This window comes from Ipomoea nil, unplaced genomic scaffold (genome assembly GCF_001879475.1).
Source record: "Ipomoea nil cultivar Tokyo-kokei standard unplaced genomic scaffold, Asagao_1.1 scaffold3069, whole genome shotgun sequence".
NCBI classification, from domain to species: Eukaryota; Viridiplantae; Streptophyta; class Magnoliopsida; order Solanales; family Convolvulaceae; genus Ipomoea; species Ipomoea nil.
Genome location: NW_017619497.1, coordinates 8443150 through 8459840, shown reverse-complemented (window position 1 = coordinate 8459840; position 16691 = coordinate 8443150). Strand labels below are relative to the sequence as shown.

At 35.2% G+C, this 16691-nt stretch overlaps 3 protein-coding genes across 5 annotated transcripts; 1 reads left to right on the top strand and 2 right to left on the bottom strand.

Annotated features, from left to right (window-relative positions):
• The first annotated feature begins 951 nt into the window (after window positions 1–951).
• Window positions 952–5376, top strand: LOC109165277 (protein NRT1/ PTR FAMILY 4.3-like). The gene is made up of 5 exons (XM_019313963.1): window positions 952–1318; window positions 1807–2024; window positions 2860–3297; window positions 3964–4076; window positions 4295–5376. Exons 1-5 carry the CDS (start codon window positions 1159–1161, stop codon window positions 5169–5171), a joined length of 1806 nt encoding a protein of 601 aa, XP_019169508.1. The 5' UTR covers window positions 952–1158; the 3' UTR covers window positions 5172–5376.
• A 2039-nt stretch (window positions 5377–7415) lies between these two features.
• On the bottom strand, window positions 7416–11272 carry LOC109165279 (survival of motor neuron-related-splicing factor 30). Its single transcript, XM_019313965.1, has 8 exons — window positions 11041–11272; window positions 10042–10110; window positions 9304–9420; window positions 8895–8977; window positions 8713–8788; window positions 8218–8400; window positions 7892–8020; window positions 7416–7830 (listed from the first exon to the last, which is right to left on the bottom strand). The coding sequence occupies exons 1-8, from the start codon at window positions 11116–11118 to the stop codon at window positions 7666–7668; spliced, it is 900 nt and encodes a 299-aa protein (XP_019169510.1). The 5' UTR covers window positions 11119–11272; the 3' UTR covers window positions 7416–7665.
• A 1263-nt stretch (window positions 11273–12535) lies between these two features.
• Window positions 12536–16099, bottom strand: LOC109165281 (inositol monophosphatase 3). Of its 3 annotated transcripts, none has more exons than XM_019313968.1 (12): window positions 15929–16099; window positions 15769–15815; window positions 15552–15602; window positions 15035–15115; window positions 14785–14888; window positions 14599–14683; window positions 13956–14010; window positions 13821–13864; window positions 13574–13642; window positions 13212–13312; window positions 13062–13118; window positions 12536–12944 (listed from the first exon to the last, which is right to left on the bottom strand). In XM_019313968.1, exons 1-12 carry the CDS (start codon window positions 15939–15941, stop codon window positions 12848–12850), a joined length of 804 nt encoding a protein of 267 aa, XP_019169513.1. In that variant the 5' UTR covers window positions 15942–16099; the 3' UTR covers window positions 12536–12847. The 3 variants fall into 3 exon arrangements, with proteins under 3 accessions (XP_019169513.1, XP_019169512.1, XP_019169511.1); XM_019313967.1 differs by having other exon boundaries at window positions 15769–15818; window positions 15929–16098; XM_019313966.1 differs by having other exon boundaries at window positions 15769–15824; window positions 15929–16097.
• Window positions 16100–16691: the final 592 nt, after the last annotated feature.

Below are 16691 nucleotides of genomic sequence, written 5' to 3'. Positions count from 1 at the left end.
AAATATTAAAAACGTCTTTTCCTCTTATGGAGTATATATATTGATTACAATATGATTATATATATATATATATATATATATATATATATATATATATATATAATTGTGGCAATGCATGGGAGGCCACTCTTGAAGTTGTAACAGATCGATCTACATCTCTCCATCTCCTCACTACCGCGTGACCATCACTTCCTTCCTCTCTCTCTCTCTCTCTATATATATATATATATATATATATATATATATATATATATATATATATATATATATAATCCCAAGCTTCCAAGAAACTGTACAGTGACCTTAACCATTATTAAACTTTGGGATAAAGTACAAATAAGCCACTGAATTATTTGGAAAACAGCAATTAAGCCATCGAACTCAAATAACCCTCAAATAAGTTATTGAACTCGGAAAAAAAAAGCAAATAAGCCATTGAACCCTGAAAAAAAGAGCAATTAACATTTTTTACAGGTTAACTCCAGATTTTTGCTGATTGGATTGTCAAATGTTTATTTTATTTACGTTTATTATTATTTTTTTTATTAATATTATCCACTTGGATAGTATTATATTTTAAAGTAATTATAATCAAAATAGTTTTGTCTTTGATTTATTTATTTATTATTATTTTTTCACTGGATCTTTTGTTTAAAAATAATAATAAATAAATAAATTAAATCTAGACAAAACAAAACTACTTTGATTATAATTACTTTAAAATATATTACTATGTAGGTGGATTATAATAATAAAAAAACGTAAATAAAATAAACATTTGGCAATTCAATCAGCAAAAACCTGGAGTTAACTTGTTAAAAATGATAATTACTCTTTTTTTTTTTTGGGTTCAATGACTTATTTGGGGTTATTTGAGTTCGATGGCTTAATTACTTTTTCCCAAATAGTACAGTAGCTTATTTGTACTTTATCCCTTAAACTTTATTCTTCCTATAAATAGGAAGCCCACTTTGCCTCATTTTCAGCAGAGATTTCAGACACCCAAACTAACACACTTCCCCCACTCACAGCGCAAAAAAATGTGAGCAAAGGAAAGAAAGTTCGTAAAGGCATTCATCTTTAACGTACAAATTAAATTAAAACCCATAGTAGAATTGCAGGCCGGGAGGACTTTCAGTTTGAGAGGAAGAGCTAGCAATGGATATGGAGATTGGAAGCAGCCGGGGACAAGATTTCAAAGGTGAGGACGACAGTAATTGTCCTGAACAGGCAGTTGAGGAGACTACTCTTGATTGGAGGGGCAGACCTTCCGATCCTGCAAAACATGGCGGAATCAGAGCTGCAGTCTTTGTTCTTGGTTAGTGTTTCTGATCTTCACCATTAACATTTGCTTTTTCGTGTTCCACTTGAGTCACGCCTATCTCTTACTCGATAAAAAGTCTAACCCAAAACTCTTTAGCATTTAATATTATTTCTCTATGTTGTCAATTATATTCTGTTTTTTTTTTTTTTTTAAGTGACGAAGAAACCCACAACCATTATCCGATTGTGTGTATAGTACTAGGCTTGTCACACCAATCACTATCTGAATGTATACACTAAGTCGGCCTTGTGAGCCCTTATCAACAAAGAATTACAAGAGAGTAGCTGACCAGTTTAAGTTGTCCCATAACTGATCAGTGACTTCCACCCGAAGTCGAAGTTGTAATCTTATAGTTACCAAGTCAATAATCTGACTGAGTTGTTTTTATATTCTGTTTTTTACTGGTTACGAGAGAACTCACAGGCACTACCCGAAAATCTCCATTGCATAATATATTATGTTTTTATTGATGGTGAATGAAGGGCTGCAAGGATTTGAGATAATGGGGATAGCGGCAGTGGGGAACAATCTGATAACGTATGTGATCAACGAGATGCACTTTTCACTGTCGGAATCAGCAAACATAGTGACCAACTTCATCGGAACTGTCTTCCTCTTAGCACTCCTCGGTGGTTACCTCTCCGACTCTTTTCTTGGCTGCTTTTGGACCGCCCTCATTTTTGCCTTTCTTGAACTTTCGGTATGTATGTATACCGCCCACTTTCCTTTCCTTGTCTCTTTATAATTCCTACCTATATTAAATCATGTCTACATTCATCTAATCATGGATTTGGCCGGTACTTACAAATAATTAATACCAAAATACTACCTGCATGTTTCATTGTGTTTGGTGTCAATTCTACACAGATAGATGTGAATTATAATGACATGTGGTTTATAAAGTTGTACGTTACATTATGTGTCTTTAACGTAACAAAGCATATGATATTTTTTTTAATAGTTGGCTAAAATTTTTATAAAGTTGTATACTTTGTAAAGTTATACTTTGTGCTCTACAAGTTATATCCTCTCCTATTTATATATAAGGTACAATTTTACAAAGTATACAACTTTTAAAATTTTCAATCAACTATTATATTGTATTTTGTGCTTTGTAAGTTGTACTCTTTCCTAAGTATAACTGTACAAAGCATAAGATACAACGAACTTTACAAGAGTATACAATTTTTGTAAAGTTTCCAGTCAACTATTACATCTTGTGATTTGCAAATTTTACTCTCTCCTATATATACCTACCTATGCAGTATGCAAAGCATAAGGTACAAGTTTACAAATCATACAGTTTTGTAAAATTTTCAGTTGACTACTGTACCTTGTGCTTTGTAAGTTGTACTCTCTCCTATATGTATCTCTATGCAAAGTATAAGGCTATGTGCAGTTTTACAAAATATACATGACATTATAACTCTTTTCTATAGTTGAATATATTACTTACAAATCGGTTGTGCATATATAATGCATGTGCATGATTGAAATAATTGATAGAGATTATTATTGATGATATGATGATTTAGGGTTTCATATTATTGTCGGTCCAAGCTCATCTTCCCCAGCTAAAGCCACCAAAATGCAACGTGGTGGTTGACGGCGGCGATGGATGCGAGGAGGCGAAGGGTTTGAAGGCACTCATATTCTATGTCGCACTCTACTTGGTGGCGCTTGGGAGTGGGTGTGTCAAACCTAACATGATCGCCCATGGCGCTGACCAGTTCGATCCGCAGCAAAACCCTAAGAAGCTCTCCACTTACTTCAATGCCGCCTACTTTGCCTTCTCCGTCGGCGAGCTCGTCGCCCTCACTCTCCTCGTCTGGGTTCAGACTCACTCCGGTATGGACGTCGGCTTCGGGATCTCCGCCGCCGCCATGGCGATGGGCTTGATCAGCTTGCTCTGCGGCACGGTTCTGTATAGGAACAAGCCCCCTCAAGGAAGCATTTTCACTCCAATTTCTCAGGTAATTAATCACTCAACTCAATCCAATTTAATTTAATTTGTTTTCTCTTCCTTTTCTTTCTCTTATTATTATTATTATTATTATAATATTGCATAATGGCATGGTTTGACTAGTTCTAATCCTGTGGTCTCCATTACTTAATTAATGAATGATTTGTAGCTATTAGCTGCTAGACAGACTAGAATCTCATATTTAATATTGGAAACTGATTTGATTCTGCTGCTTATCACTGCAATCTTGTTTGTTTTTGTCTTACATGACTTTTATACTCTTTTCATGATTGAGTTTAATACAGGTAATAATTACTTATATTTATTAATTTAATAATACCAATATAATAATACTGTAAAAAAATTTAGACGATAAGATCAGAGAAATTCACACCCACTATACCACTTGAGGATATACACTTATATATTACACAAAAGAGATAAATAACAGTAGAAAAATTATGTGATGAGACAGCTCAACCGAGAGAGAGTATTGACAAGAATCAAATTTGTGACTTTATAATAATATTGCAAATTTTGTCTTGTAGCTAGGAAAGAGCTCATCATTATTTTATTTTTTATATATATCAACTTTATAATAACAAATAAATATAAAAATAAAACAATTTTACTTATTATTATTATTTTATTTAATTAATTAATTATTTCATGTCAGGTTTTTGTGGCTGCATTTGTGAAAAGAAAAATGGAATTTCCTTCTGATCCGCGTATGCTTCACGGAAGCCACCGCACTCTTTCTCATCATCTTCATCACACTAATCGATTCAGGTATATATAATTGCAAAAAAAAAATAAAAATTAATTATTATTATATATACACACACATTTACGGAGTATATACTATGTAGACAGCTATGAATATTATTCTATCCTTAATTGAATATTAGTTTATATTATAATAAATTAAAGGTGGCCATAAAACTAAATTTTTTGAAAAATAATAATTTGTATGAAATTAATTAATATTATTATATTTGTGAATGCAGGTTGTTGGACAAGGCTTGTATCAAGCAGGTTGAAGATGGAACAAGCTCAAAGGAGAATCCATGGCGGCTCTGCACTGTAACCCAAGTGGAAAAAGTGAAAGTATTAATCTCAATGATTCCCATATTCGCCTGCACCATCATCTTCAACACCATTCTAGCACAGCTCCAAACATTCTCAGTCCAACAAGGATCCGCCATGAACACAAACCTCAATTCCTTCAAAATCCCCCCTGCTTCCCTGCAAGCCATTCCCTACATGATGCTCATCTTCATCGTCCCTCTCTACGACGCCGTTTTCGTCCCCTTCGCCCGCAAACTCACCGCCCACCCCTCCGGCATCTCCCCTCTCCTCCGCATCGGCCTCGGCCTCTTCACCGCCACTTTCTCCATGGTATCCGCCGCCGTCACCGAGAACAAGAGGAGAACGGCCGCCGTGAAATCCGGCGAGATTCTCTCCATCTTCTGGATCGCTCCCCAGTTCCTCATCTTCGGATTCTCCGAAATGCTCACCGCCGTCGGATTAATCGAGTTCTTCTACAAACAATCTACGAAAGGCATGCAGACATTCGGGACCGCCATGACCTACTGTTCATACTCCTTCGGTTTCTACTTAAGCTCAGTTCTTGTATCCATGGTGAACAAGATAACTTCTTCTCTTTCTGGTTCGAAACGGAAAGGGTGGCTAAGCGATAATAATCTGAATAACGACAGGCTTGATCTGTTCTACTGGCTGCTAGCGGGGATGAGTTTCCTTAATTTCCTGAATTATGTGTTCTGGGCTAGATGGTTTTCCAGAAACCGGTCGTCTTCGTCGCCGGAACAGCAAAGCTTTGGTACTACAAAGGTGGTCGGAGATGATAGTATTAGTGTAGCTTGAAGTAAGAGTACAGTAATGTTATATCATGTTTTATTAGTTGAGGTGATAGTATAGAATCATAAAATTGTTCGTACAGGAAAGGGAGATTATATATATGTAATTTCGTGGCAGATTTACTATATATGTATATATAGGTTTCTCGAGCTTTTTATGAACATGATGATACATACACTTCTCCCATATGATACTCGGAAGTCGGAATTCATGTGTGATTTGCAAATTATTACAATACAAAAGAGCGGGGTTTATTCAATGCGCATATAATGTACTTGAATAGTGAATGCAAGTTTCCGCTGTCACTTCAAAGTAAACTCTGTACATGTTCATTTCTAATATAGGGAACAAAACAAAGTAGCGGAGGCTTTAGCCAACCGAGCTTTCTTGCGGGATAAAAAAAAATGACGGATTTATATAATTTATAAGGACTCCTTACCATATTGCCTTAAAGACTAGGCTGACTAGTGAAGGAAGTAAATATTGAAATGTGTCTTAACTAACCTATATAGATCAGACCATAAAATGCTTGTACGCTGCGCTAGTGCCTACAAAGTAGCCAATTAAATTCATACCTCTCTTTTTTAGTCCTTAATAGAATTTGAACGCTACACCCTACAATAACTAGTAACAATGTAAAACTTCAATTCTCAACTTATTTTCGCTTAGTATATATCTATATGTATGTATATATAAAGGTGAGTGGTTGGAGGAAGCTTTTGAAATTGGTGGGCAAAAGGAGTTTGGGCAGGAAACCAAATTTAAGATTCAGTGAATGTTGTTACAATACATCAATTAATGTCGTCGTCAATCCTTGATGACACAAAAGAATTTAGTATATCTCTCTATCCACTTTATGAAATCTTTAGGGAATATTAGAAAATGCATGCATGGATGTCAACAAACTCAACATAGTGTGTTTGCTTTTTTACTTGAAACAAGCTAATAAGGTTTTTTCCTTTTAAAGATATGATGATTTGGTGAAGAGAACAAAGAATTATGGAGCAATTAGTAGGGTCAATCCAATTAAGTTCATCGGGTTTTAGACGAAATTTGATCCCTCATTATCAATATTCAATCATCAAATCAAATTTAACACTACATTTATCGATCTAATCCAATTTAATTTGTTTTGTTAGGTCTTTTCGTCGCTTTTTTTTTTTTTCTTGCATAATTTGAAACGCGTATTGTGTCAGTCTAATCACTCTTTGCAATGGATTATTAGGAAACAAATTAATGTGTATAAAAAAAAAAAAAACTATTATTTTGTCCATTTGTAGCTATTATTTGTTTATTTCCGATCATGTTTGTATTATGCAGTTGAAATGTTTATCTTAACATGTCATGATGCGCCTAGGTGTACATAATGTTCACACAAAATTTATTAGTGGTTAATAATAATAATAATAATAATAATAATAACTACTGCAACAGTGTCCCATGATCATGGTTGTATCACTGCACTGAATTTGAAAGAAGTTAGAGCATGCCTCAAACATGTTTGGCTGTAAAAGGCTATATATACCCACATTCTTTTCTCTTTTAATTTCCCCTTTTGAAGAGTTGGAATGTTGGATAAAATACTAGCATGGGCACAGTAAAACTTTTCTTGTTAGCTTTTTATTTTTTAATGCATTTAATTTACCTGCCATAAAGCTCAAGTTGCTAGACAAAATTCTAAGTTATCGGTACACTTTCGGTGTATTTTATGTATATGATTTTAAAGTGATCTACAATTTGATTTTTTTATAAGATTAAATTTAATATTAGTACATAAATTATATGTATTTAAAAATTGCATTAAAAGTAAAGATAAAATAAGATTAGAAGAAATATTTGTTACGAAGTATTAGCTATTGTTCCCTTATAGTCCCTATCTAAGAGAATAATAGCGAATCGGCCAACTAAGCAACCTAGTCGGGTCCCTATTTAAGGGAATAATAGCTAATCGGCCGACTAAGCGATCTGGTCGGGTGCTTAGGCGGCCTAGTCGGTCCCTAGAAAGCTTGCTAGGCGGCAAAGGCAGTGCCTAAACAATCTAGTCGGCCGCTTAGACCACCGATTATGGTGATACACTAGGCGGTCGTGCAGTGCCTAGGTGCCAATTAATCCGTGTCTTTTGCGGGATTTTTGCAACATTGCATAAAACTAATATGCAACATCAATTGCACACTAAAATCCTAGAATGCAAATACAGTAGCAGAACCAGGGGACTATATATATATATATATATATATATATATATATATATATATATATATATATATATATATATATATATCAAATTTTCAAGGAAACAACCATGTTCTTAAATCTAAACTTCATTATCAACATCCATTTGTGCTTCCAGTGACAGCCTAGATAGATGGAAACTCAACAGAACAAATACAAGATGAGACAGAAGAAAGGACGATTTGGCTTGGTTCAGCCTGCTTCTGAAGAGTGTTTTAGTTAAGATTAAGATTGCCATTCAACCAATGGAAGGGGACATGGCTTACACCTACTCTTCGGATCCCTCGATGTTGGCACCTTTCAGATGCAAATGCTTCTCCCGCTTCTGAAAATCTGTCAGGCCTTTCCCACTTCCCGTTACACCAACCTTCCCAGTAGGATCATCGGGGGACTTGAAGATGCTTTCCCGCTTTCGACCCGAGAAGAAACCAACCTGGAAGGTAAAAAAAAGTTAGGGAACATAATGATGAAAAAGGAGATGATTGCAGGACTACCTTCTTAGTTTGGCCTTTAGTTGACTGAAATTGTTGCCAAGCATTTTGCCTCTTGTTTTGGGCAACCTCAAGCTTCTCTATCCGCATTTTAGATTTAAAGGCGTGAATCTTCTTTTTCTTTGCAGCTTTCTGAAAAGAATATGAGGTAGATAATGACTTGAGAATTGGGACAGTGCATAGAAAAATCATGAACAAAGCACAGACTTTACTACTCATCAACCAATACTCATATCATTGCCGTATGCCAATGATACTTATCAAAAAAAAGGTCAATGACCTGAATAGAAACTTTAAATCAGAAAATAGAAACTTTAAATTCAACATACCACATCTTCAGGATCATTAGGTTCGATGCGGAGCTTTGCTGGTAGACTCTTAGACTGGTAATCAATGACGGCAGCCTGAGCAATCTTCCGCTTCAAAGCCTGTCTTGTGGCCTCGGCAACCTTTTCAGCTTCAAGCAAGGGATTGACATCTCCTTGGATTGGCCTAATATTAGCAGGATCTACCTGCAATTGCCAATAATTTATAGATGAATATAAAAGAACTTATTCATCAAAGGAAAATGATAGATCATAAGTTATTACTTATTAGAGAAACTGTTGTACAGCTTGTCAAAAGGGAGCCAGGATTAACCAACATATACTTGAGAGCATGTACACAAACACACAGGTATTATACTACCCTCCATCCAAATTAAGAAGTCCCCCACTTCCCCATTTTTATTCACTAGTTTATTTTATTTTGGAAGTAGAGTTGACCTGAAAAGTTAGACAGCAGAAAAGCATTTTGCTAAATCATAAGCTGGCACATAGGCATACCTCTTCCTTATTTCCCCACACGTCATAGGTAACATAATAGCCATTTGGAGTATGTGCCTCGATGGTTCCTTCGTACCTGAACATTCAACTAATTAACCACAGAAAAAACATAGATGGTAAAGAAAAATGAAGAGAATCTGAAATCAAGAAGGTGGACAATCAATCAAAGAGATTCTGCGTACCACTCTCCATCCTCACTCCAAACAGCTTGTACTTTAGTGCCAACAGGAAACTTATCAGTCTGAGCAAATGAAGACGTAGATTCCTGAGAAGCATGGGTCTTGTATATATTAAAAGAGTAAACATGAAAGAAAACTGAAACAAAGTTACACCCACTGAAATACAGAAATTAATGTCAAATACTGATCTAGAAAGAGATCAATTCTTTAAGTCAAGCATAAGCAGCTTAGTTTCAGAATAAGTTGCAAAAGTGAAATCTTGCACTAGAAATGTATTAAGAAGAACAAAAACAGAAGCAATAAAACAAAAACAAAACAGAAAAGCATATATTTAATTATGTTTCCAAGTCATCCTTTCCCCAGGGAATTATGAGCTCACAAACAATCTCATCTTTTCTATTAAGAAACCCACCGAAGTGCTCCCTAGATGGCCAAGATCATAAGATGCATCAGCACTGTCCCCAGTACCCAGTCCAACATCTTCATTTTGTTTAGCAGTTGCAAGGAGCTCTTCTGTCAAAGCAATAACCTGGCATTCACGGAAAATTAGCAATTTAGCAGGGTCCAAATTAAGTAGGAAATTATTTGCATTTTTCAGAAAATTAGATCTGTAAATCTTTATCAAATTTTAAACTTAGTTTCTCAGAGGACGTCAGAAATCACGAGATAGAGGCAGGCTGGCCATCATGACATTGCAGACCTGCAATGGAATGAAGAGACAAGTGATGGACACCTTGAGGTTCTCTTGGTTTAAAATCTTACAAAATCACCACTTTTCATTACCATGTGGGTTAATTCACTCTAACTAAATAAAAATCTCACCTTTTCAGACCCAAGAGTAAAATTATGTTTCCTCAGTCATTGGTATTCCTTCACACTGCTTGTTTTGCGGCAATATAATTTTTGTGTGAGAGAGAGAAAGAAAGATATATATGAGATCACATACCAGATAAATTAAGGATTACCTATTATTAGGATTTGTTCATTTGTAGTATGTGGATATTCAAATACTTACAAGAAAGAGTAAATGCTAGTATACATGTGATGAGCTCAAGGGCTCAATAGATAAACAATTCAAGCGATGAAAACACAAAAGCATTCATTGCAGCCCAAAGAGAAACAGTAGAGTAAAAATGACCAAACAAGTCACCTCGACAAGTTCCTTCTCCATGTCCAAATATTCAGAGTTGCCATGGTCATCATTTAATAGTGCGCGAACCTGATTCAAAAGAAAACAAAGTGTCAAAATGAATGCACATAAATTGCATAGTCAAGAAAAAGAAACAAATCTATACCAAAAATAAAAATAAAAATAAAACTAGGAACCCAAGAGATTTTTAGTGCTGCTAAATTATAGCATCTATAGAGATAAGTGATTCTTTGATCAATGTAACAGTGTACCACTTAAGGACTTAACCCACCACCATTCTAACTCAACCACACAAAAGGAAAGAAATTTTTGTGGAAGTTATCAAATATATTCCAGATGCAAAGATATTGATATAAACTTCAGTTTTTAAAAAACTAGGTTGTCAAACATTCATAGACACTAGACTCACAAAAATCAGACATCACACAGCAGAATTGGCACTCACCAGCGAACAGATGAACATCATAATAATATTTAATACCTAATAGAACAGCATACGATATGGCCACAGAGTTAAGGACAAACTTAAACCGGGTGAAGAGCCTAAATGTTATCTCTTATGCTATGAAACACACTAGACTCTAGTCCATCTCCCAATAAAATAGTGAGCTAATACCCTTCTGCCACTGCTTCCGTCAAGGATAAGTTCTCCAAAACAATTCCCCTCAAGTAATTTTCCCTAACTAATACAATCCCAAATTCCCAACGTCTTTACCTAGCAACTTAATCACAACCAATTCAAAAGTGCATCAATGCATAAAAGATAACAATTTTGCAAACTAACGAAACAAAAGTTAATTCAACAACTCCAAACACTAAATAAACTAAGCCAATCACACAAACTAACATCTACAAGTGAATTCACGTGAACAGAATCCTACTGATTCAAACGAAATTAACAAACAATATTCAGACACTTCATCAGAACAGTAAAAAAGCTACGAATTTGAGCTACAAAGAAGCCTTAAAATTTGAAGCAGTAAAGGAACAATTTTGCACCTGTTGAAGCTGTTCTCTGTAAGTAGATAGATTCGAAGCCAATTCTTCAATGCTAACCTCTTCGCCTCCGCTTTGCATCTTTAACAAAATCCTTTATATTTCTCTTCGGCAAAATTTCTTCGAATTCGACAGAGATTGATTGAAGGTCTGAACGAGTATTCTTTGCGTTGGAACGATTGCGCGAGGAGGGAAACAAAAAACCCTCGTATCCAGTAGCGAAAGATTTTTTAGGCCTGTATGTATCGGCGTGTATTTTATAAAATTGATGGAAAGACCCTCAACTCTTGATATTTTTCACATTGCCCCATACTTCTTTTTGTTAGGTGACAAGAAAGCTGGTTATGCTTAGGGATTGGACTACAAGATTAAGTAAACATCGGTCTTGTATAATAGTTTGTAAATAATATAGGAGAGGTAAATCATATAATAACGTGCTATTTGATTTTAAAAATACAAATAAAGAGAATATATTATGTATTAGAATTCTAACCGCAATAGAATAAGAAATGAATAGAATATTAATATTATTCTAATGTTTGATTAATAAGGAAAATAAACATAAGATTATATAAGGAATCATATTCTTATGTTTAATTGGACCATGGATTAGAAAAAATATATATAATTTAAATAATAAAAATATCCCTATTTAAAATAAAACACATATAAATATATACATATTTACCAACCATAAAACAACAAAATACAAAACATAATAAAAATAAAAAATATTATATTATTTCAAAAACAATTCTAATATCATAATCCATGGTTGGCATGAGTAGCTGTGCACTCTCATTCCTTAAAAGAGGTCGGGAGTTCAAATCCCTCCTCATATGAAAAAATCAAAGTGACCAATACTTTGCCTCTTACTTGAATCCGGCTTGAAGGTGCCGATGTGACCAAAATGTATTTTTTTTTTAAGAAAACAACTATCTTTCTAAACTAGATTTTTCCACTTTCGTTCACACACCTTTCTATGACACATTGACACTATGATGTGCTAATATATATATATATATATATATATATATATATATATATATATATATATATATGGTCATAGGAACATGTTTAAGTATAAAAGTGTCTCATTTATTTATCTGGATTGTTCAAATTTCGTTATTAAAGTGGTACATTTAGAAACACAATTGATAGTATATAGTTCCGTAATTGCAGTGGTACATTTAAAAATACAATTGATAGTATATACTCCGTAACTAATAGTGCGCAAACACACAAATATATAATTATAAATCATGATTGTATTATCTTATTTGCATAGTATTTTCAAATACACAATTGCAATAATTGAAACATCATTGCATTTTCCCCTTAATTTCCAGCCCTTGGTTAACCCAAATTGACAGATAAGATTAATTTGCACTTTTTACCTGAGTCACATGTTAATAATTTTTACTAGTAAGCATATTGTGAGCATAATGTGTTAAGCATTAAAGTATGAAACTATGCAAGAGCTACATAATCAAAGAGATAACTGAGATGAATATTCTGTATTAAAAGGAAGCTTCAGTCTTCAGACATGAAATATGAACCAAACATTCTATGAAGCTTCAGACATGAAATATGAACTTTCTGGGAAGCTTCAAAGCAAATGTCATAAAGAAACAAACATATCAATTGATTTGAGCAGTTTTAACATAATTGAACCCTTTTATCTGTCTGAACAATGATCAGATCTACAGGGGAATAATGCAGGGTTAAGATGAATACCAACTAGAACTAGCAATTATTGGCTAAATTTGAGTTCATGCTTTTTCTTTTTCCAGTTGTTGTATACAGAATCTCATTCTGCCTTCTGTAAGGCTTCAATGAATGCATCCTTGACTAGAGGGTTCGAGGCGGCTACTCGTTGAGCTGTGATATCGAAATCTTTCCCGGACCTAATGCGGGCAAAAGAAGAAAAAAACCAGTCATATTCAAGCGTGCGTTTTTCTTGATTTTACAGTTTCCAAGAAATAGCTTAAAAGGTACGCAAGGAATGAAGTTTTGGTACTCACGGATCGAATAGAACGCCTCCAGCTTCTTTTACAATCACAGCGCCACCTGCCACGTCCCTGAACAGAGAAGTTCAACGTCAATATTACTGAATCTTCGTTATAGCAAACTCAAACTCAAACTCAGTATTCTGAAGTTGTTTGAAATCCTACCAAGGGCCTCCGAATCCAAGTTCATAGAAAAGGTCGAGCCTTCCGCAGGCAATACCACAGAGATTCAGTGCACACGAACCACTCATTCGAATGGACCTGACCTGATCACATAAGGGACTAAACGAATTAACGATCATCCTCTATGCACGCTTGTATGCAACTTCATCTGCCTTTATCAACCAAGGTTGAAAAAATCGCTAGGCGCCTGGGGACCGCCTAGGGCGCCTAGAGCGATTAATCGGCGCCTAGAGCACCTAGGCGGGCGCCTAGAGCGCCTAGGTGGCCGACCGCCTAGCGCCTAGGTGCCGTAATCGGCGCCTAGGCCCGATTTTTGCAACACTGAATATCAACAGATAGCTTACCTTGGCAAGCAAAGCATTGATTTTGTTTGTACAAGAATCCAGATTTAACTTATCGCGCTTTGTTCCAGCCTACTCCAGTTAAAATAAAACTTGCTTAGCTTCTCCATGTTATCTCCAAACGAAAAATGTGAAAAGTACCAAGAGCATAATTTCTAGATATCCCGAAACTTAAGCAAGTAATAATCAAATCTTAATATGCATGAGCAGAAGCTAGGAAGTAAATCGATATAGCGAGATCACTACATACCTCTGTAGCAAGGAGGGACTTCACAAGTTCAGACTGAGAAGACACTGCAGATATTTAAACATCAAAGGAACTTCTCAGATCATAGCATTTATATGCAATCAAAATCGACTGGATTAACAAGAGATGTAGACTTGCCTTTGATAGGGTTGCCATTAAGAAAAGCACCTTTCCCATGGACGCCGGTGAAAAGCTACACGTTAAAAGCCAGGACATTTTAGTTTGGCATAGAATCGAATTACAGAGTATTACTATAATTCAATCATTGGTCTTAATCCCAAATCAGTCAATGCATCCAGTGCAGATGGGTGAAGAAGTATGAATCAGGAGGGAAAGACGACATGACACAAGTGCAGAGGATATGTGAGATCACAAAACATGCTAAGAAGCTTATGGGTATCTTAGTACTATAATAGTGACGGGGAACAAAAGATTAGGGCTCTGTTTGGTAAATGGTTGTTAGCTGATAGCTGATTGTGTTAATTAGAGGGTATAACTAGTTGATAACATTAGCTGTTGTAGAAAAGTATTTGGTAAATTAGTTGTTAGTTGATAGTTGTTTGGTATAATTTCTTTTCTCAAAAAGCTAACTGAAAAAGTTGCTTGGAGTAGCTTTTTGAATTTTAGCATTTTGGAGTTGCAAAAAGCTAATTAACCAAATACTTATATTGATATTTTAACCAAATCAAACAATTAACAGTGATCAAATAAGCTAAAATTGACCTATAGGCCATTTTTTTACCAAACAGGGCCTAGGTGTGTGGAACATCATATGTCTCACCTCGTTCATAATTGGGTTGTAGACAACGCCAACTGTTGGAATTTTCCCAATTGTGAGACCAATAGAGACACACACAAATGGGAACCTACAAGTAAACCACATTTCAACAACAAACGGTGTCATTCACATGTTGTATTAGAAAAAGGTGAGTGCCCCAAAACGTTAGAGAGAGAATATCGGGCCTACCCATGGACAAAGTTAGTCGTTCCATCAAGAGGATCAACTATCCATGTAGGTTCATCAGTCAGCTCAGAGACTCCACAAGCTGCAGTTGTTTCTTCTCCAATGAACTAAAGTGAAGAGATTATAAGAAAAACCACGATTAAGGGGCAAAAGTTCAAAGGTACATATCATTAGCATAATTATAACTGCCTCTAGTAACCGAAGAATGCTTTATACTCCATATAACTCTAACACAAAAGTAAAGGGATAAAACCTTGTGGGTAGGGAAGTGTTTCTTGAGATGATTGAATATGAGGTCTTCACATGCCTTGTCAGTCTCAGTGACCAAATCCACCTATATTTGAACACATAACATCATAGTTATTACTGGAAATTAATTTTATAGTTCAGACTCTCTAAGTTTAAACATTTGAGACATACAAACCTCATTGGTCCACACAATGCATCAGAGCTTCTTAAAACACGAAAATAAAAATCTCTTTAAGTCCATATTTCAGACCATTTTACATACGTTTAAACAATCAACTAACTAAAGCTGTACATCACACATTCACACTTAGAGAATCTAAGAATCTTTGTTCATGAATCATCAATCACAATAGCTTCCTCATTAATCATAATCAACAGAATCCCAATTTTATTTGACTAAATAAGAAAGAAATACAGATACCATACAGCTCATTTCAGTCAAGAATTTCCCTGGGATGCAAATCTGATTTCAAAAACCAGAAATACAATTATGAATAGAAATGCAAATGAGATGAATATACCGTGCCCTTGTGCTCCACGTGCTTAGTCTGGTAGAAACCATTTCGTATAACCTGTAATCCAGGAAACGCAGACCAGTCAAAATTGGAAACTAAACAAATCAAATCTTTGTAGAAATGGGAATGAAGATTGATCAAGAGAGAGAGAGAGAACAAAAACGTGAAGTGAAGCAGTGAAAAAGCAATTGAATAGGGGGTGAGATTTGAAAATGTGATTCACCTCCCCAGCTTGCTTAGCTGCATCAACTGCCACTGCCAAGAACTCTTCTACTGAAACTGAAACAGATTAATATCATATGTAATAAGAATTCAACATCCATACACGCCGAGAAAACGTTATATATGTCAAAAGATTGAAGCTTGCGGTGATGGGGCCTTACCAGAATCTGCCATTTTTGGGATATTAAATTCTGGGTGGAGAAGATGACGGGGAGATGGCTAAAAAAGGTTTTCTTGGTCTCCTTCTTATACTGCAACAGCTTTACATACCACAGGAAAGAAATCAAGAATGGAGGAAGTTACTAGTCCGTACTAAGATCTATCTTGACCTAAATGCCCCTAGATTTACATAGACAATGGAATTTCATTCCACACACCCTCAAAAGGAAAGTCTCTAACCCCATAGATACAAAATTGTGAATGAAAAAATAAATAGTAACTTAAGCTTAACTAACATACTTTTAGGTGAGGATCCGGTGTCACAAAGAATCTGCTCACTTTGAACATAATTTTATACTGTTGTCATCAAGGTTCGAACTTTGATCTCTTCTTTCAAATATTGCTCACTGAACTATTGAACTAAATCCGTGTTCAATTTTTTACCCGCCCGTGCTCAATTTTTCACCATCAGTTTGATCTCTTCTTCAACTTTGATCTCTTTTCGTTCCATTTAGGTTGTTGGCTTGATTATGAAGCTTGCATCGGACCTAGCTATTTGAAATTCCATTCCATCTAGGTTGTTAGCTTGATTGTGAAGCTTACATCAAACAATAGGCATCATCTTATACGTATCAAACTTGAAGTTTGATGATTATTAAAACAAATTCAATTAGGATTACCCTATGTCTTAATATGTTTTGTTTTAACCAAAAAAATCTCTTAATTCGATCCTTTCAATATGCACGTGGATCATATTATATTGTG